Genomic DNA, 22029 nt, shown 5'->3' with positions numbered 1-22029 from the left:
TCTCCGTGATCCTCTGGCCTCTCTCGTGGGGGGGCCTGTCTGTGTGCTGCTGTGTGGCTGTCCTGTATTGTTGCTTCTTTGGGTTGCTTCCTGTCGTTGTCTTTCCCTCAGGTCCCAGCCTTCGTCGCCACTGTGGAGGTTGGGTTCCTCCTATTGATGACAGGACACTCTGGGCGATTTAACTTTATATTTATTTGATCTAGAATCTCCTCACGGAGAGCGCCGAGCTTGCTGCCTCTAAACCCCGCTCCGGCACCCGATCTGGCGCACTCCGCGTGCGACCCAAAATGGCCGCCGTTCACGCTACGTGGTGATGTAGCGTGAACACTAGCATGCCAACTCTACAGTAATTACCGTAAAATGTGTACTTCCATGCTTTAAGAACCAAGTGCATCATTACGAGGCCCTAGCGGCACTTTTGCACCGCCAGAGTATCGCTTTTCTGATGCTCCAGTGGTACAATGTTTATAAAGACAAGGGGGCAGCCCTAATACTCCAACTGCATCTGGGACAAGAAGACCGGCAAAAGAAAAGGTAATAAATGCAGTGGAATTGATACAACGAAATTTCACTATAGACTCTATGGAAACTGGAATTGGTCCACTGAAGAGAAATCCTTCTCAAGCCAACCAACTAATTAACTTAACGACCACACTCACGCCAGGTTGTAGATATGATGTAAATCATTATATATCCAATTTTATATTTCTTTTTGTTTTTTTCAACATATAAACAATACATATATATTTACAATGACATATACAAATATATATATACATATTCACATAAATCGACAATCATATATCAAAAACAACTCAGAATCCTTGGGGCCTGGATACTAATGGTGCTGCAAAGATAAATAAAAAAACAATACCATATACAGTTCGCAGTTCCCGTTAAAGATAACCCTCTGTCAACACCTTTCGGGCATATACTTTTGCGCCCTATTTTACTATACACAGGTGTTGTTCAATCATTTTTACACAATGAGTTCAAATTGATGAGGGCTTCTTTTTATGTATGATGCTCCAGTGGTGCAATATGCCGCAGCATATTTAAAGGCCACGTAAAGCCACTTTTATGTGGCTTTTCATGGCCTTGTAAATATGTGCCCATTTCACGTAGAGCACTGCGTGAAAGGGGTGTTACATGGGTGTTGCTGTGGATGTTCGCATGCAACACGCATGAAATCTGAAGCATTTACAGATTTACGAGTTATCGCAAACCTGGGAATGCGTCAGATTTCTACGCCTCCCCAGGGGAGAAGTAGGAGTGGCGCAACAAGAAGAAATGCAGCCTGCATGGAGAACGGGGATAGTGCACATGACTAGTTTGGGTGGCCGAGAGGTTCGACCAAACAGTCATTGCGCACTAAGGAGTGGGCAAACCACTCCTCCCCTGCTCTGCTCCGCAAGCAGAGCAACCCTGCCCACCCATCCGCCCGCAAAGCAGCACGAAGCAGCATAAAATGATAATAACTCAAAGTTATTATTGTTTGATTTTTCTGCTTTGCACTGTTTAAAAGCAGTGGGGCAACGCTCCTCCGCGATAGCGAGGAGCCACCACTGGCTGCGCTGCAGAGCTTCAAACGTTTGTAAATGAGGCCCTAAATCTGCATACTATTCCCCAAAAACTCCGAATAGTTTATGTTTATTAATAAATAACTCCGACTCCTCAGACACAGTCTTAATTAGGGCTGGAGTGATAAAAAAACTTCAGATTAACCCCTTCCGTGCGGCCGCGATTCCCCCCGTGTGCGGCCGCCGATCGAACAGGGCGGGGCCGTGATGAACCCCAGCCATCATCAGCACACGAGCACAGTGGAGCGTGACGGCTGGGGTTCGTCACCAGCATGGAAGGGGTTAATGGGGTTGTTATCTCTGAAGTGTAAAATGGTTTCTGTTCAAGTTTGCTTTGCCTGTGTCACTCGTGCTATAATAAATGTCCAAATTCAAAGCTCGTGTCAAAATAGTATCATCACTGAAAGCAAGATGAGGAATTGAGCCTTACAGGAACTGAACATGTCTTCTTTCATTCATAATAAAACCAGATGTTCAAACGTCCATGCAAGGTCATCAGATGGCATAATTATCTAGTATGCAGAGAACATATACATGCCTTACCAAATCGGTTATCTAAAATGCAAGCGCGCATAGAAGCAAAGTACTGAAAATTAATAAACAATCACTGGAGTCATGATCAGTCTTTTTCCCAGATTGGTCTGGTGAAGTTGGTGGAGACACCTAAAAATAGCAAAAGTGAGGTTGCATGTCACGTTTAGCTCTTATGTTCACTATCATTAAAGTGATTGCAATAAATAATTATCAAACACACTGCTTTTCTTTAAAAAAAGAACTACATATGGCTCCCTTTTACCACAGATCACTGGACTTAAGCTACACTTGGATAATTGACATCATAGCAGCCTGTAGCTAATGCACCCAAAAGCTATATGATGTCTATCACAAGCCAGAACCTAGGCTTCAAAGGCAAATATTTCCTCCAGATTGTAGAGTGGGGAGGCCATATTAGGGTCCTCCCTGTCACACTGATTAGCAAAGATGTTCCTTGGGAGATGCCCAGATATGGCCCTGCAATTAGGTACCCCTCAAACTGAAACAAAAAAATATAAAATGTAAAGGTAATCCTCTGGGGAAAAAGGAAAGCAAGGCACATATGGTACAGTCAGCTGGGGTCCTCCGACTTCAAGTACAAATTTAGACCATGTGAGTTTAATAACCATAGAGAACAAAAAAGAAGCAGAAAGCTTACATTGAAACATGTTCTTTAAATAAAACGACTCCCAATTCGTGTAGTGGCTCTAATGCCAGCAGTTTGAAAGGGAACAAATGTCATAGCAGGCAACTTATAGAATGTGTTGAAAAGGGATTGTTGAGTTGTGTTGTGAATTTGTCTTTTCAACTGTCTCATTGAAACAAGTCTTAGTTGGAGCAGTTTTCATAGTTGGGCAGAGAAAATTGTTTTGACCAATGTTTTTACGCCTGGTGTTACCAAGACCTTTTGTTTTTCATTAAAATATACACTAGACATACTTATGGTAACTGTCAAATAGCCCTATTGATACATTGGTCAGGCTAGTGTAATTTAAGTTTTGCTAATGCCCACTAAACTTTAAAATAAGGAGCAACAGGTCAGACTACTTCAGCCACTGACTTACCTAATTATGAGTGACAACATTCTGCTCTTGTACCATGTGCACTTCTGCAGCAGCACACACTACTGGTGAAATGTGTTACTTTACTTAAAATATATATTTATAAAAATTGGCTTTTAGAAAATGTTTGTTTTCGTACAAAAATTGTTCACAAAGAAAATTTGCATAAGCAAAGCCGAAAGGTCAGCAGCTAATGCCAGACCCATTTGGCTCTGCCAGTGCTTGTTGATATTAGGCATAAGGATCTGCAAAGAAGCAAATTCATCTTGTTTGAATGGGAAGTGCCCCCTGCTTGCTTCTTGGTTTGTGAAATGCATGGCTCATGCAGCGTGTTCAAAATTGTGAGAAGTGCAGAATGTTCATTTCCTGTGTTTTATTGCTGTGTCCCTTTAACTAGCTCATGATTAACCCTTTCGCAGCGCTAAGGGGCGGGGGGGCGTGCGGCGCTACGACGCTTATGACGGAACCGCTCTGCCAGGCCGATCGGGTGGGCTGTGCTTGTGTCGGAGCGGTTCCGTCACGGCCCTGCCCGCTCAATAGAACGCGCCGCGCAGGCGCGAAATCAGCGGGCCGTGACGGAACCGTCACAAGCGCGGGAGGGGTTAATTATAGTTTTATTTTTTATTTTCATCCTCCAAAGACAGCTACTAAAAAACGTCTGTCATTTTAATTGTTATGTATTTTTATTCTTTTATCAACTGAGCAATGAATATAAATTTGAACATCACTTCTTATTACTCAAGGTCAGAGAGCAGTACCTCAGGTGGACCCTTTTGGATGCTTTCCTATTGATACATGAAGTCTGACTTTTATTTCTGTGTTTCTGGTGGTTACTCATGCGAGTAACGAAAGCCTCATGCTGAATGCATCCTTTTTTTGAGTATTTTTGATGTACTGTGAAAGAGCAAATTTAATTTCCAAACAAAAACTCCTTTATTAAAAGGTGCAAAACCCCAAATTTAACTAGCACGTACACTAAATACGAACATTTGTTGTAGGTAATCATGCTTAAACGTTATAGGCATATACATGAAATAGATAATTGCTGATTTGTTAGTCTCACCGTCAATGCCATGTTAACTGAAATAATGCATTTACATTCAAAGGCCTGTTTTCTCCTTTAATTAGTTGTTTGCAGAAAATGTTTTCTTCTCTTTGCTGCAGATGTAACATTTCAGAAGCTTTCTGTTAGCTGGTGAATAGACACTTGTTTTGTGTTAGACAACTGATAGTGAGGTTCTCACTGGGAGGAAAGGAGACAACATGAAGAATGAGTCATGAGAAGAACAGTCAGGAAAACAGAATGCGAACAATGTAAATTTCCAAGGTCTAATGTCTAAAGTCTATTGTACGAGTGTGAGAAAATGGGGTGTTTGCCTGTTCACATGAGTTTACTGAAACCCTATTGGAAAAGACAAGAGACAAAAGAAAATAATGTTGCAACCTAGAATATTGTTTATTGATATAAGCGCATGTTCCTAAAGTAGTTGCCGGATCGTTCCCTCGACTCTGACAGGGGACTTATCTTTGAGTTTCTGATACTTCTCTATTTGAGAGGTTGCTTTACATGTTTTCATTGATTGTCAGTTGACTTAAGAGCTGAGAACACTTTCCAGATTGGCATGCAGAGGCGTTATGCGTATGCATTGATTCTCTCATCAATACTCTCCATTGAGTATCGGAACTGACACCCTACTCTATATTTTTTCAGAGTTATTTAGATTAGGGAACTTCCTTTATGGAATATACTTGCTATAATAGTACAATTCGAACTGTTTTTTGACTAATATGTTATTTTGTCTTATATTGAAATATCAATTATTGTATTATATTCATTTTAATGCTGGTTCTAAAGATGCTAATCTACTGATTGAATGACTAAATACCAAAAGAACTGAGAATAAAACCCTTTACCTCATTCACAAATCTCTTTATCAATAGTACTAAAATCCATTAGTAACTCAACATGTTATTGGATTGAAGTAGATGTTTGGTCCTTTTAATTTCTCCTTGTCAATAAACAAAGGTCCATAATACCAGTGGTGGGGGTTATTTAATGATTACACCCAAAGATTAAGATATAGACAACCCCACTCTCTCAAGCACCCAAACTATGTTTTTGTAACCTTAACCTTCTGTAGGAGACCATGGTGAAGAGCGTTGCAGTAGTTGGAGCTGGTTGTGGCGGATTAGCGGCCACCAAGCACTGCCTGGAAGAGGGGCTGGAGCCAACCTGCTTCGAATTGAGCGATGACATTGGAGGTCTCTGGAGGTACAAGGTAAGTGCTTCATTCTTAGATAACAATGTTAGCTACATCATAGTGCATGGAATGTTGATCTAGTCTTTTTTCATAGCCAGTCTTCTGAAGTATTTTCCCTCTATTATGATGTCAATACCACAGATTGTGACTAATGTCTGCATTCAATAGAAAAATTAAGACATGCCTACAGTTAATATGAAACTGGAGACGGCATTCATTTGTGCCTTCTCCAAGAGAGGGCAATATAAGGGTTGGGACGACAATGAAATGAAGGGCAGATATATATATTAAGTTGATTGACATTGAATCATTCAATTTCATTCGCTTGCAACTGTCTAGGTCATGTACTTACACTATGAACAAATACGTAGGCTTCAAATGTTTATTTTATTTTGGCTACTTGTATAGTCTTCCAGGTAGATGCCTTTTCCATATCAGAGCAAATGATACAAGGGTGAACTGCTGGCACAGTTAAAAGTTCAAAAATGTGAAGGTTCTTGGCATCCCCAAGAGAGGTGGGCAAACCCTCGCGCCTCAGGCTGGTGCAGCTCCGCATCTTACATAGATCCTACTACAGTAGATATAATTTGCATAAAATGGGAAGAGCAGAGCACCCCTACTGTCTGTGTGGTTGCGGGGAAGAGGTAACCTTCTACCATACCATATGGGATTGTCCTAAATTAACGGATTACTGGAACCATATCGCAATCAGAGGGAGTATCGCTTATACCGGAGCCCAGGCGCTGTTTAATAAATATATGGGAGCCGAATGACCTCACGCGCACAGGGCAAATTTGGGTAACACTAGGGATTATGGTCGCCAAACGAAACATAGCACAAAAGTGGGGAGGGACGGAAATGCCATCTCTCGCAATGTGGACACGGGACATGGATGCAGCCATGTTTGCCGAGAAGGAGGTGTTCCGGAGTAGAGGTTGCCCTAAAAAGTGGAGTACAATTTGGGGGGCATGGAATAAATATAGAGGTGATATTTGTGAACCACCTACGGAGCGAGAAGTTGATGATTCAGACACGGATGAGGAGGATTAATTTATGGGTGGATGGACTGGGCCTGAATACGAACAATGGAAAAATGCAAATTGATGCCTGTATAACAATGATTAGTACTCATGGTGCTGAAGTGTTATGCTATGCTGCTTTATTATGTACAAGAATGTTTTTATGCTTTGTTGTAATGAAACTTAATAAAAATCTTTTAAAAGAAAAATGTGAAGGTTCAAGGCCTTCCTTGACCTTAAAGGGTTATATTTCTTCTAACCAGACATGAAGAATGCCCAGTGATAAAGGTACTCATGCAAGTTGATGAGGTGAATACCGTTGGTTGATGTGCATTCTGAAGTCGGCCTCAAGAAGCAGGATTGTGAAGTCGAGGTGAAGAGCTAGACACATTTTACACTGATGTGGGTCGGCAGATGGTGGGGGTATTTCTTAGGAAAATTACTGCAATTTTGAATTAGTTGTGCTGAATGAGATAAAACAAGCAATGTACACATTTACCAAATATGTATATGTGCACATCCGGGCTAGCTTGGGGGCTCACTATCATTTTAGGTCTGATGTTAGCCAAGATCTTTAGATATTATGAAAATTACATGGATAATATACTTACTTACTGACAGAGTGCTTTTAATCTGCCCTCTTAATCACTGGTCTGTTTTTGTGTTATCCACACTTCATGCACAGTTTTAATTCTGCCAACTACAGCATGCACCACTTAAGTCGCTGTCTAACTTCAGTATGAGTGATGGCATTCTGCCCTTCAACAAGAAGCACATTAGCACACAAAGTAGTTCCCTTCAGAGCTAGGGACTTCTATGGTAATGTGTGCTTTTTGAGACCAATAAACAGTTTTGCATTTAGCCATTGTTTAAATTTTTTTTAGATTGACAAGAACCCAGCAGCTTCCACAACAATAAAGTTTTGCAAAAACCATGATAAAGCAACCATTGTCAAAGTCAAAAGAACTGCAGCAAACGCCAGACCTATTGTTTTTGCCTATGCTGGTTATTGTAAGCCTATAGAGTCCTTCTCAACATAGATGTTTGATCTACCATGTCCCAGTAGTCCATTTTACGTGTAAAAATCTCTTTTTGTGGACTGGCTGATACACATTTCTGAGAGTGCCTGATGCTTGTTTCCATTATGGTCGCAGGAAGAAGTCGTGGATGGAGTAGCCAGCATCTACCAGTCACTGGTAATGAATTCCTCCAAGGAGATGTCATGCTACAGCGACTTCCTCATGCCCACCCACTTCCCCAACTACCTCCACAACTCCAAGTTTGTGGAGTACTTAAAGTTATATGCGGATCACTTTGGCCTCATGAAACACATAAAACTTAAGGTGAGGAAAATCTACATCAACAGAGGGTGGTTGGTACATGGTATGGATCGTTGTGTACTTTGAAGTAGCATTGAAACTCATAAAAAATGACACTATAAAGGCAAGGATTTTAGTCCGCAGCGTAAGTACTCATCACCTTCCATATGTTATTCACATTTGTGTGACTATTGCAGTTTTGAACCTGGGCACCCATTGCTTAGATTTGAGAATGCCATTGTTCAAGCTGGAATAACCATAGTTTTATATTGTCAGTTGTTGTGTTGGTTTTTGGTTGGCTCTAGTTAGAAGAGCGCCTGTTTAGTATTAAGTTTCGAAGTGGTATGTTCGTGTTAGTGTGGGTAGTGTGAATGTAAAAAAGGTTAGATGTAAGGAAGAATTTATGGTATTTTATATGTATGCCATAGTCCAGCAAACATCTCCTGAGGACAAACAATAAGCATACAGGAATAATAATCCATTAAATGTATGATCATGCATCACTTCACAACATTTAACAAAAGAGTACACAATACCATCAAATACTACCCAGACTGTCAGTCGTACAATGGCCGTATACCAAGTACATACAAAGGGCCTTTTTCACAAATGTAAACTTAAACTTTTGTGTACGTTTTTTATACTATTTTATAGGTATTTCCGAACTGCAAGGTACATTTCACTAACAGTAAATTTAAGACTGCAGAGACCTTGCTTATAAAAAGTTAGGCATCTTTCATATTTTTATGTCCGGAGTCTCTGCAGTTGTAAAATTACAGTTGTTAAATCTAAGTTTGCAGTTCGTGAATACCCAAAAAATAGTAAACTCACACAGAAGTGTTTACCTTTGTGAATCATGCCTTGTGAGTTTAACTTAACTAATAGTAATTTTACAACTGCCGAGATTCCGCAGTCGGGGTGGAGACCTCTGCGCATAGAACGATAGGAGAGGTCTATATTTATATGTGCAGAGCCTCCACCACGAGTGTGGAGTCACCACAGTCATGATATTAACATTAGTATAATTAAACTCTACGTTTTGGAATATCAAAAAACAGTACATTTACACAAAAGTGTGAGTTTACCTTTGTGAATCAGGCCCACAGTATCCAAACCAGTAGCTACAATTTTTTGTATGCCGAGATTAGGCATGCCTATGTTTTCATTCTGTTTATTTTACACATTTGCTAGTGACATGTTTGACACTTATATAAACAAAATATAAAGACAGGGACTTTGGGTCAGCCTCTACTTGCTATTGGTTGATTTGGATTATGCTTTTTCAGCCACTGCCTGATAAAAGGGTTATCCACATTTCGGATCAGCCTAAGGAAGTACTTTCTATGCACTGCCTGGGATTCCCCATCCCCCATGTGAGGACATCAGCTGGTCAAGGTTGAACAATAGATGCCATAAGAGCAGAAGCCCGAACCAAGTGTCTGATTCCAGTTCTGGAGGCCTATACCACACCTACCGGGCCTCACATTGACCAATAGAAGCACACAGAAGCCACCTTCTGCTGCCACTGGACCACTCATTTACCATTTGGTGGACCTTACAGCAGTGCTACTGGGACTCCGTGACACTGCTCCCAAGTCACTCTCATTTTACACTGTGATTTACAAGCTTTAGAGTATCACCATCAACAAAATATTTGACAGTTCCAACATAACAACCATTTTTATCTACACAGTGTATGCCTGAGGCTTAATCCCATGGTATTGATGGATGAGAACATGCCTGTCTTGACAAAAAACAGCACCTTGCTAGTGGGTTATAAACTTGAAGGCGATTTTGAAAGCCATGTGATACATATTTGGATAACTCTCTACTGAGATTAAGGCAAGATCTGGATTAAGTCTGGACTCTCAGTTGACTGCCATTGTGTATTGTCCACAGTGATAGATGACTATGGTGTTCCAATCAAAAATGGGCATCAATATCTAACTGTCGCTTCCTCATAAACATAGAAGACACACTATACCATGTTGTCTCACTGGTAGTGAAAAATGTTATGTCATACTTCTATGTTACACCACAGTATAATTCTGCTTTAAGTAAAGTATTTAGTGTGTTGCATAATTCGTTCACCCTTGACCCTTCACTTTCATCAAATCATATATTAATTCAAATTATGCTCGCACCATTATTTATACTGCACCATTTCAATGGGATAAGTTCATCCAACCTGAGGAATATTTCTATACATTTCTTAAAGGCAGCTCAATGTGTACCTGCTTGTAATGAAGAGGCACATGCACACGTTTTTAATATTCACGTATCTTTCCATGTTGTGAATTCATAGACAATTCTGCACCCTTACCTCTTTGATTCTAAAGCTTATGGCTCACCTTTGTTCAATATTCGCCTTTCTAACTTTTCCAGTCTTTGATGTGTTACAAGAAATTGATTGCCCATCCAGTCCCAATCAGATCTGTACCAAATACTAGGACATTATCTTGTCACAATAAATAAAGACAATCACAGCTGTATCTCTTCCACCACAAGCAGGAAAGAGCTGATCTAAACTCGTCAAAAACGTATTTCCTTCCTTAGAAATCACATTCAGTGTTACTGTTTACCCAATTTCCGCATCAACCTCTGTAGTGCTGAAATCTTTATGTTCTCTGACTAGGCCCCAAGGACAGACCACAGAGGATGAGCAGGCGAGAGCCCCAAAACACCAATCCTTTAGCATGCAGAGACACTCTAAGCTCTCTCTGGAAACTTTCAATAGAGTGTAAAAGGACCATCATGTTTCCGCCTAAGGTGGAGTAACCTATCTTGTCTTTCAAATGAGGCATGCAGGCTTTGCACAGCACCCAGTTCTTCTCATCTCCTTGCCCTTCAATAAGAAAACCCCTGCAATGTGCACACCCCTGCCGTGTACAACGTGTAGCAAGTGGTAATGGAACACTCAAATTACTGCACTGGGCTTCCCTCCTCATGCTGTCTCATATCTTTGTTCACTTTTCACAAAACTTATAATCGCAGAGTGCTAAGATTCTTCTGTAACTCCTTTAGAACATGGCCATTTAGTCACTGTAGAAGGACAGTTGTGGTTGCTGATGCCTGCTCGATTTGCCAGACCTGGTTGGCTAAGCCCTCAATATTTTACTTTACCTTCTGTACAGCCGATTCAGTTCTGTTGGCTTTATGATCTGGGTTCGCACAGAAGATGTTGTTTGAGTGGAATAAAATTGTAGCATCGCGTTCTAGTCGTCGTGTTCCTACGCGATGACGTAGGACGCGGCGGCCATTTTGAAGGAGCATTCTGCGTGGATAGTCGAGCGTTCAGGACCTATTCCCGGTGCTCTCTTGTCTTACAATAAGTAATTCCTTCAACGTCCTTCCCTTGTCGGGTGCACTTCTTTAAGTGAATCCTGCATCATTACAGTGGCGACGAGGCTGGGCTCTGGAATAAAAGGGAGACACCAGGACCCACCAGAAGGAAAAAAGCACAGAGGAAGGCACAAGGAACAGTGACTTGGGGGGCAGAGAGAGCAACAAGAGAGCGCGGCAGAGGACGTGCTATTACAGGCAAGCACCCATAACAGTGGCCAGGTCAGTGGCAATCAAGGATACAGGGGGCAGGAATACCTCCAGGAACATAGAGGGAGGGGGGCTGCCCCACCCCAAGCAGAGTGGATACAGAACCCAAAGGGGAGGAATAAGCCAACTCAGGCACGATCAGACACCACAGAAGTGCGCCATTGAGGGAGGCACTCACCCAGGGGACCAACCAATACAAAGGAAAAGGAGTGAGGAGGAGAGAAATAACGCCCCACCAGGAGTGCCGCCAACCACTAAAGTGCCTACTAGATATTCAGGGCCCTGGCGGAACAAGCACAGCACGGAGAGGCAGTCCCAGGGGAGAAGAGGCAGCACCAGAAAGACGCGCTGAAATGTGTGCGCAAGCGTCCTCACTCACGACTCCTATTCCATTCCTACCCAAACCAGGCGAACCCTTGATGAAGTGGGAGGATTGGAGGGAGTACTTTATGAACTACTTAGAAGCCCTGGAGGACGAAAACAGGGAAGCCTTTCCCAGAAATAGGAGGAGGAGAATATTACTGCACAACCTAGGCCCAGAAGGGATCAGAGTCTTTCAGAATCTAGTCCCCACTCCAAGACAAGCCGCGGATGACGACGTGTTTCAGCATGCGATAGAAGACCTGAACAACCATTATAGACCGGCAGTGTACACGTCCGTAGACATATACAATTTCCAACAGAGGACACAAGCGACGGGCGAATCAATAAACGACTATGTAGCGGCATAAAGGAAACTAGCAATCACGTGCAAATTTGGCGCCCTGCATGATGACTTTATAAAAGACCAAATAGTCATGCACACGACAAACACTGCGATCCAAGACAAACTATGGGTGAATGGAGACGCTACCCTGAAGGAAGTCATAGCTATAATGAAAAAGGCGGAACTTTCCAAAAGATGCGCAGACGCAGCGAAGAGAGAGTCCACCTCAAGGCTCATGGTCAATAAAGTCGACAAGGCAGAACCACTGGAGAGAGGCAAGTCAATGGCAGCTGATGGAAAGGCGCAAAACAAATGGAATACAAGACCCACTCAGCAAAAAAGACTGAACAAAGAGGGCATGAGCACATGTTACAGATGCGGAAGTCCGTCCCACGCAGCGTACGACAAATGCTGTCCTGCGTTCCGAGCAAAATGCATGTTTTGCGGGATCGTAGGACACTTCGAAAAAGTGTGTCGCCGCAAGGTGAAGAGACCAACGGAGAAATACGTAACGCAAGACCCGGGAGATGAAGTAGAAGAAGGACTGGACGAAGAAGACAATGTGCTGTGCGTCGAAGAACAGGTGTAGACATTGACTGCAGACGCTCCAAGAAACCACAATGACATGGTTATAGAAGGGGTACGGATCAAGATGGTAGCGGATTCGGGCCCTCCGTACACTATCGTACAACAAACAGTGTGGAGTGGAAGCTTCAAACCTAGTTTGGGATTGCACCTGGAACCCCCAGATATCCGGCCTGGAGAACCCATCCCTATGGTTGGATATCGAGTCCTGAAGTTCGAGTTCAAAGATCGCAGCAAAGAGTGCAAAGTTATACGTGGCAGAAAAAGATCCGTCTGTTCTCCGGTGGATGGATCAAGGCGACTTGGGCATACAATTGAACCCAGGAGGGGACACGCAGGTATTGATGACCAGCACGGAGCATCAACCGAACTTCAAAAGAATGAAAAGCGAGTTCCCTGCGGTGTTCTGAGGAACAGTGGGCATATTAACGAAGTTCACGCATCGAATAGACCTGAAGGAGAACGCCACGCCGGTTTCACACAAAGTAAGGAACATACCCATAGCGGTCAGGGACGCAGTACAACAAGAGTTGCAGAGACTGGAAGACAACGGGATCATTGAACCGATAAACTGCTCAGAGTGGCTGGCCCCTTTGGTGGTGACGATGAAACCCAATGGTAAGGTCGGCCTATGTGTGGACTTGCGTGAACTGAACAAGTGCATTTTCGTGCAGAAATATCCATTACCACGGATAGAAGAAATGCTGGCAAAAACAAAGGGGATAAAGTGGTTTTTCACCATTGATCTCACTTCGGCCTGTAACCAGATGGCCCTACACCACACGAGTCGGAAACTGACATCAATCATAACACCATTCGGATGCTATCAGTTCCGCCGGATGCCCTTCGGCTTAGCGTCAGCAGCGGCAGTGTTCCAAAAACGTATGCACAAACTGTTCGGAGACATAGAGGGAGTACAGTACTTCCAAGACGATATCTTGGTGATGGGCGAGGATCAAACTGACCATGACAAAAAGCTGACAAAGGTGCTGCAAATCTTGGAAGGAAATGGCCTGACGGCCGAATGGGAAAAGTGCCGGTTCGGAATTACATCAATCACCTACCTAGGTCACGAGACCGGTGAACAGGGCATTACACCCAAACAAGCCAACGTGAAAGCGATATGCGAAGCACCAGCACCGAAGAACAAAGAGGATGTAAGGTCATTCTTGGATATGGCCGAATACTACAGTAAATTTGTGCAGCACTTTGCCACCAAGACGCACCACCTGCGGCAGCTCATATGCAACAAAACAACATTTACATGGACAGAAGAGGCGCAAGGAGACTTCCAGAAAATCAAGGAAGACATCAGCATAGCAGTACCTCTTCAAGGATATGATCCGCTGGGGCGATCCACGCTAACTACTGATGCAAGTGAAAAAGGACAAGGGACAGTCCTAATGCAAGAAAGGAAGAATGGAGAGATGGCGACCATCAGTTTTGCGTCCAGGTCCCTATCGCCAACAGAACAAACGTTCAGTGTCATAGAAAAAGAGATGCTGGCTGTAGTGTGGGCCATGGGGAAATTCCACCAATTTTTATGGGGTATGAGGTTCTAGCTCAAGACAGACCATAAGCCCCTGGTGAAAGTGCTCACGTCCTGTGGTCACGCCAGCGCCACACCCCGAATCGCCAAGATGACTCTGAAGCTGTTAGACTACAGATATGATGTGGAGTACATCCCAGGAACAATTATTATTAAATTAAATTTGTAAAGCGCCTGGTTACACTAACTAGTGTGTCCCCGCGCTATAGAAAAACCATAGTCAACTCCTTCCATGTTGTTCTTCACAGAATAAGGTAGCTAGTTATCACAGCCGAGCCTCAGTGATGGAGGAAGCGCCGACCAGCACAGACGAGGATGAAGTCCATGTGGCTTTTGCAGAAGACCTGGAGGAGGTGATAAGTGGTCAGGAATGGGACCAAGCCTATGAAAATGATCCAGACATCAAAGAGGTTAAAGACTTCCTGATACAAGTATGCCCGAAAAAAAAACATCTCAGTGCAGCACTCAGGAAAATTCTTTTAGGTGCGTGAGGAGTTGTCCATGGGTGATCATGGGACATTCTTGTTTAGAGGGAATAAAGTGGTCCCTCCGACGTCATTGATACCTCACCTGCTAGCTGTATTACATGAAGGTCGTCTGGGTATCGTGAAAACGAAAATGAGAACCAAACAGATGTACTGGTGGCCGGAAATGGACATCCAGATTGAAAGGCATGTAAGGGAATGTGACCAGTGCCAGAGAGTGGATAAGTCTCAAACCCTACAAAGGCCATCACTGGGGAAGTTCGACAACCCTGCGAACCCTTGGGAGGAAGTGTCAATAGACATTCTGGGGCCAGTACTGGATGCACAAGGAACCCCGAAGTATGTGTGTGTTCTCATAGACCGGTATTCAAAGTGGCCAGAAGTGGACATACATGAGGAGATGGACACGGAGACAGTCCTCAGATTTCTCACAGCCACTTTCCTTAGAGAAGGCATACCACGCTCCATCCTGAGCGACAATGGGCCACAATTCACTTCGGAAAAGTGGTACAAATACATGGAGTGAAACGGGATCAAGACAAAACACACATCCGTATACCATCCTGCCGGCAATGGTCTAGCCGAAAGGTTTAACCGTGTCATAATGGGTTCTATACAAGCCGCCATTGCGATCGGCAAGGATTGGGAAAAGGAAGTAAGGAGTATGCTGTGGGCCTACCGTATTACACTCACGGGCACTGGGTATGGTCCATTCCAAATCCTAAGAGGACGTGACTCTTTCACCAAGAACAATCTGGCGTGGAAGGAAAAGACCGTCACGAGTAAGTGGTCACCAGCCATGGTTCAGCACAACTCGGAGAGAGCACAAAGAATATACACCAAGCACTACAATAAGAAATGCAATGTGAAAGAGGCCTCGCTTGAAAGAGGAGAGTGGGTCAGAGTTAAACTTGTCTAGTTGAGAAGGAAAGGGGACAGTAAATATAGCCAGCCCATGCAGGTGAAGGAGGTGTGCGACAGAGCTGCATTGCTTAGCGATGGAAATGTCTGGTCACAGGACCGCATGTCCAAGTGCAACAAGATATTACAGTGGGCCAATGAAGAAAGATCAAAGACACAACAGGGCCAAGACTCATCTGCAGACAGAGAGTTACCGTGAGATGAAGACTCAGGAGCAGAAGGAAGAGGAGAGGAGCAGAGTTCGATGAAGGAGACAATCCTGTTGCAAGGGAACCTCAGGACGAAGCAGGAGAGACTGCGGAGAGAGAGAGTCCTCAGGGAACTGGAAGAGGGCTGGCGAGCCAGGCAGAGAGCAACCGGGAGAGTTTCATCTCCACTCCGGTAAGATGTACGAGGGCAGGGAGAACAATAGTGAGGCCTGACAAATACAGAGACTATAAACTGGGTGAAGCAAAATAACTAGGACCAGAGAGAGACTTCATTGTTTGTCATTGTTATATAAAGAAGGGAGATATGTAGCGTCGCATACTAGTCGTCGCGTTCCTATGCGATGACGTAGGACGTGGCGGCCATTTTATAGGCGCATTCCGTGCCGATAGTCGAGCGTTCAGGACCTATTCCCGGTGCTCTCTTGACTTGCAATAAGTAATTCCTTCAATGTACTTCCCTTGTCTGGTGCTCTTCTTTAAGTGAATCCTGCATCATTACAAAAATCCGCTCTATTTAATTAAACTGAGTGCCTTTTTGTTGAATCCTCTTTCCATCTGCTCTTTCCCATGTAAAGGTGTGAGGAGCTTGAAAAATTCCTTCTTTCTTTTATTTCTCTACACCATCTTGTGCAACGTTATTTTTTTAGGACTTAAATCCAGCTTGAGTCTTGTGGAACAGGTGTAAATGATCACAACGAAAGCTGACAGTGGTTGGAATCGTACTCCATATTAGGGCTACCGCCAAGCCTGGCCAGTCAATGGTGTCATTGTCCGGAGTAGGAGCTGAGATCTGGACAGAGCAGACACGATTGTACTTCTGACTATCGAGCCCGAGAATATTGTGGTAAAAGAATATTAAGGACAGACTATTGAGGGACAAAATATTGAAATGTAAATGAATATGGGGAAGTATAGATTTACTATTCCTAGCTCCACATCTACATACCTTGAAGACATATATACCACTTAGGTACATACATGTCAAGTTAGGTAAAGAAAATCCATGCCTACTTACCTGTTGATATTGTTTTTTCAATAATTTGTCCTGGATGTTGTGCACCGTAGATATTGTGGGCTTGATATTCAGGGATCATAACATAGAGACTATCAGGCACATGCATCAAGAAAAGCTTTTGCGAGTCCTTAATTGCGATTATTGAGGAATCGCAATTAAGGACTCTCTGAAGCCTATGCATGTAGGAATTGCTATTAAAATTGCGATTCCTAGACATTCCTTAATTGCGACTCGCATTTTGCGATTCGCAATTAAGGAATGGCTACCCATTCATTCCTATGGGCCTACAGACCCATATGAATGAATGGGAAAATGCATGCGCAATTTGCGAGTACCAATAGGTACGCGCAAATTGCGCATGCAATTTCAAGTGTGCAATGGTGTCAAAATGACACCATGTTGCGCCCCTGAAATTGTGATGTGCACCCATGTTGCACACACACATGCCCCAAGGGCATGTGTATATGTAACCTGAAACCTTGAAAAATTTACTTTAGTGCATTGATCAAGTTTTTTGCAAAATACAGACCAGATTACTTTCTCTGTATTTTTGGGTCCCAAATAGCGAATTTGCTATTTCTTAATGTTCCTTTCATTGCATTTAAGGAATCGCAAACTGCGATTCCTTAAATGCAATTGCAAATTAAGAAATCACAATAAATTGCAAGTGCCTAACCCTTTGATGCATTGCAAAAGGCCTTTTTGTGGGCGCAAACGGCCGTTTTTTGCGAATCACACCATTTCCGCTCCAAAAAAACGTTAATGCATGTACCCCTAAGTGATACACTTGGCAGGTAATGGGGTGGTGCTGTATGGATGGATAAGTCACTGAACATGTGGATTATGTGGAAGGTGAATGTAGGTAAATATGACTTGATGAATGCCCGCTAGTTGTTTTGGCCCGACTTATTAATGTCCTGATTAGATTTGGGGCAAATTGCTTCTTGCAGGGTTTCTGTATTCTGAAATGGGCTTCACACCTAGAAATGCATTTTGCAATAACATGTTTACATATTTATTATTATCCTTGTTTTATGTGCATTTTTGTGCTTTTATGATCTGTATTTCAAACGGCTCGAATAAAGAAAGTGATGATGATGACTTGATGAATGGCTGAGTGAGCAGTAACTATGGATGCTCAGAGAACAGACTTCTACAATCAACATGTCTGAGCTTCCATATGCTCATTCACTTACACATTCATCCACACATTTGTTTGTTCATCTAGCCATCTATCGTTATGATATGTCATCCATTGATCCAGCTAGTCACTCTGCCATCCCTTATATATGTGTGCACTTGAAGCCCAAAATGTGGTTTACTCGTTCTAACTAGACAGAAAGAGACAGGAACAGAACAGTTTGCTTACTGATTAACTCCCAGGTAGGTTGGGGAAAATTGTGGTGTAGTGTGAGTACTTCTCCTTGGTAACCTAGTGCCCTCAGACAACCTTACGAGTGCCCTGAATCATCATCGGGCGTAGCTCCTCGTGTGGGTGGCGCTGTAGTCCCTCACAGGACCCACAAGGGGGCTCTTTAGCGGAGTTCTTTTTGGAGATGCCGCAGTTGTGCATGTGGGTCTGAGGGCCTAGCAGAAATGGTGAGTGTGGGAAATTAAAATGGCCACACAGTTCCCTCAAACCAGTTTTATTCAGGGGTCTGGGTGGTCAATTAAAATGGGGTGGACCCTGGAGTGTCCCTATAGAAAATAAATAAAAAGGGGCGGTTGTGTAGCTAACAGCTACTCTCAGTGTGAGTGCTCAAGTGGGGAAAGAAATTAGGTCGACATGTTTCGCGCATCTGGTGGTCCCTAACGGATCCAATCGCGCTTCTTCAGGACCAAACAAAAATAATAATAATAATAAACAAATTCAGTTTATTGTAGCAGGTGCCAGGCCTATTGCCCGTGAACCCGCTGTACCTTATTCTTCAAGGTGTACAACGTCTAAGCGCTGAAAGGTACTCTTAATAGTAGTACCCTAACCCAACCCCGTCAGTTCTAGGACTGGGCCCCATCGACAACAGCTTGCAGGTAAGTGAAGGAAGCAATTTGTCTCCCTCTTCGGTCGCGTCTATGACCTACCCTCTGCTCGTGCTGTTAAGATGGATTACAAATACTACCAAATGGGAGACCCAATCTTCTGGTGGTACTACACAGTCAATCTTTACTGCGTTATGCTCTTTAAAGTACGGGTGATTGATTGTCTTCCAGAAGAGAGCTGAGTCTTTCAGCTCAGCTGCATGGATTAATTTCTCCCATGCTCCCTCATGGATATCCCTTTTTCTTTCTTTCAAAGAATTTTTATAATCTTTCCCCACGGAGCTAATGCTAGGGGGGGTCTCTTAGTTTTTGTTTAAGTGCCTGTTTCAATTCCGCATTCAGCCTCGAACACTCATGGCTAAACCATCTAGGGTTAAGATCACAAAATTTCTTCCTCCTTTTAGTAGTTAGATCGCCTGCAATTTCATTAGTAATGTTGCAAAAGGCATTTATAATTGTTGGGTCTGAGGAGGAGCTATCCAAACAAGTTTCTAGATCGCTAGATGTTTTCCCTTTAAGGTTTTCCATGAATGTAACAGGGTTTACACCGATCCATTTTATAGAGACACCATTATTCCTTTGGGTGCCAATGTCGGCATTTGCTGTCTTTCCCTGTGTTGTAGGTGACAGGTTTACTTTCAATTACATACTTAAGAGATGTTAATCACTAAAAAGACTGATATTTATCAAAACTTTTTCTACCAGTTCCTTACCATTGGCTGATATGATAAAATGATCTATGTTTGAGGATGACCAATATCTATGGTAGAGAAATCCATTAGAGACCAAACACCTCTGCTTAAGTGGATGCAACCGCGAGGGGTTATCAAGAATACCGCTTTGTGTTCTTCAGGAACTACTCCCACAGAAGGGGGCATTTTGAAAAAACAGCAAAATTCTCCCATAAAAAATGGGGGTTTGATAGATCAAGATCAAGATTTAAATTTAGAGTCATCTGAGGTATCTTCAATGGCAATTACCAATGAAATTTGCCCATCTAAATGTAAATGTAAATGTATAGGCATTTATATAGCGCACTACTTACCCGTAGGGTCCCAAGGCGCTTCGACCGCTGCGAAACCCTTCCTGGCTTCCCTGAGAGATGGTCCCTTAATGGGTATCTCCAGGGTGAGACCAGGCATCCCCGGCGGTCTGGTGGGGCCGTTAGTGAAGATGAGGCAAGCTAATGCCCAGAGTTGCCGAGTGTGATCGCTGATCAGAGTGGGCACCGAGGCGAGAGAATTATCGAGTCCGCTGACCCTGGTCCAGAAACCTGCCGCGCCGGGAATCGAACCCTGGTCCCGGGCCGTCCTCTGCTCTCGGGTCTGCCGCCTCTAACCAGTGAGCCACACCACTTCATCTACTGATTATACTCAATCCAACATTAGGGACAGATCACCGGGTAGTACTACTCTTGGAGGCAAGGCCCCCCCTTTGCAGTTTGCAACATCTTCTTACCCTCCTAATACAACTCCTGAATCTTCTTCCTTGGATCTAATCTTAAAAACTTTAACGATACACCATCAAGAGACTCAGAAACATTTTCTTCAATTAAGGGAAGATAACACCAAGATGCAACTTAGTCTGCAGGAAGTTACTAATAAACTGAATGGGGTAACGAAAGAGATCGATGGATTACAACAGAGGGTTGTCGAAGTGGAGGAAACCCTAGCTACTAGTACTGCCCAAGTAGATCAACACAATGAATCGATTGGGACCCTACAGAATAAAGTGGAAGAATTGGAAAACAGGCAGAGGCGACAGAATCTGAGACTTTTTGGAATACCCGAGAGATCAGAAGGCTCAGATGTCAGGGCCTATTTGGTCAAATTATTTGAAAGAGCACTTCCTGACCTGTCCGACTGGGATTGGGACTCTCAATTGCAGCGGGTGCATAGATTACCTATGAGTCTAAAAAACAAGGAAAGCAAATATCCACGTCCAATTATGATCTACTTCGGCAACTATTTGCTAAGACAAGCAATCTCAATTAAAGCTAGACCTAATACTCCTGTGACACTGGACAATATAACTTTTTTCGTTAAATCGGACCTTAGTAAGATAACTATGGATAAACGATGGGGGCTGCGTAAACTGATTGATTCTTTCAAATCCAAGGGTGCCACAGTTTTCCTCCAAGAACCTGCTCGTCTCAAAGTTATGAAATCTGGTCATACTTACTTTTTTAATGATGTAAAAGAGGCGGAGCAATTACTTGTTAAAATGAATTCAAATGCTTAAAATTAGACCGATTACGAAAAGGAAGAATAGGAAGATAAGAGAGAGGGGGAGAGACTAGAAACAGCTATACAATGGAAAGGAAAGAAACCTAGGAAAGCAAGGCTTACTGTAAATTCACTGGGGCACTTTCTTTTTGTTTGTGATTTTTGATGCCTTTTTGGTATGAGGTTAATACGGAGAAAAGGGGCTCTCGGGCGATCTCTCTGACTGGCTGCCCTTTGAGCGGCAGCAGAAGATAGGGGTAAGCTTCCGGGTAGACACGGGGAGGGGGTGCTTTAAGGGTTGGGGGTCGGGGATAGAGGGTGACTGTGGGAAAGGGATAGGACACCGGGGGAAAGGATGCGAGGAAAAAACAGAAAAGGACAAGACAAGGTCAAGGGTGATTGACTTAGTATCTTATAGACTAATAATGAATTTAAATTCAAGGAAAGGTGCAGTTTATTATGATTTAGTAACTTGTCAGTATGCTGCGTTTTAGATGCTTAGGCTGGAACGTGTCAGGCTTGAATAATGAAAACAAAAGAAATTTGATATATGAAGAACTGAAAATATATGATCCACATATGGTTTTGTTAACCGAAACGCATATTTGTTTTAAGGACAAGAAGCTATTGGGTCATTTGGGATATGAGATGCTAATATGTACTACATTAAATGCTCCTATACGAGGTGTAGCTATTTTGAAAAAACGACAATTATGTGTAGAAGTGATTAAATCTATGGCAGATAATGGGGGTCGCTGGGCAATTACCCAATTGAAGTTGGAAAATCGTAAATATGTTTTTTGTGCCATTTATGGGCCCAATACCGATGACCCATATATTTTTGATTGGTTAAACATGGAACTGCTCGCATGGGAGGGAGAACTTATTTTGATGGGGGATTTTAATTGTGTGTTAGATTATGATCAGGATGTTACAAAAAGAGGTATTTTTCGACGTAGGCGCAAAAC

The 22029-nt window shown here is 43.1% G+C and overlaps 1 protein-coding gene across 1 annotated transcript in view; it reads left to right on the top strand.

Moving 5' to 3' along the window:
* Window positions 1-5322: 5322 nt before the first annotated feature.
* Window positions 5323-22029, top strand: part of LOC144775526 (dimethylaniline monooxygenase [N-oxide-forming] 2-like) — a 223986-nt gene continuing 207279 nt past the window's right edge. Inside the window, exons 1-2 of the mRNA XM_078659234.1 lie at window positions 5323-5454; window positions 7610-7798. Of these exons, the coding sequence (XP_078515360.1) occupies window positions 5323-5454; window positions 7610-7798 (321 nt within the window). The remainder of the gene's footprint in view (window positions 5455-7609; window positions 7799-22029) is intronic.

This window comes from Lissotriton helveticus, chromosome 1_1 (assembly GCF_964261635.1).
Source record: "Lissotriton helveticus chromosome 1_1, aLisHel1.1, whole genome shotgun sequence".
In the NCBI taxonomy this organism is placed as follows: Eukaryota; Metazoa; Chordata; class Amphibia; order Caudata; family Salamandridae; genus Lissotriton; species Lissotriton helveticus.
This window is presented reverse-complemented; position numbering and strand designations above follow the sequence as displayed.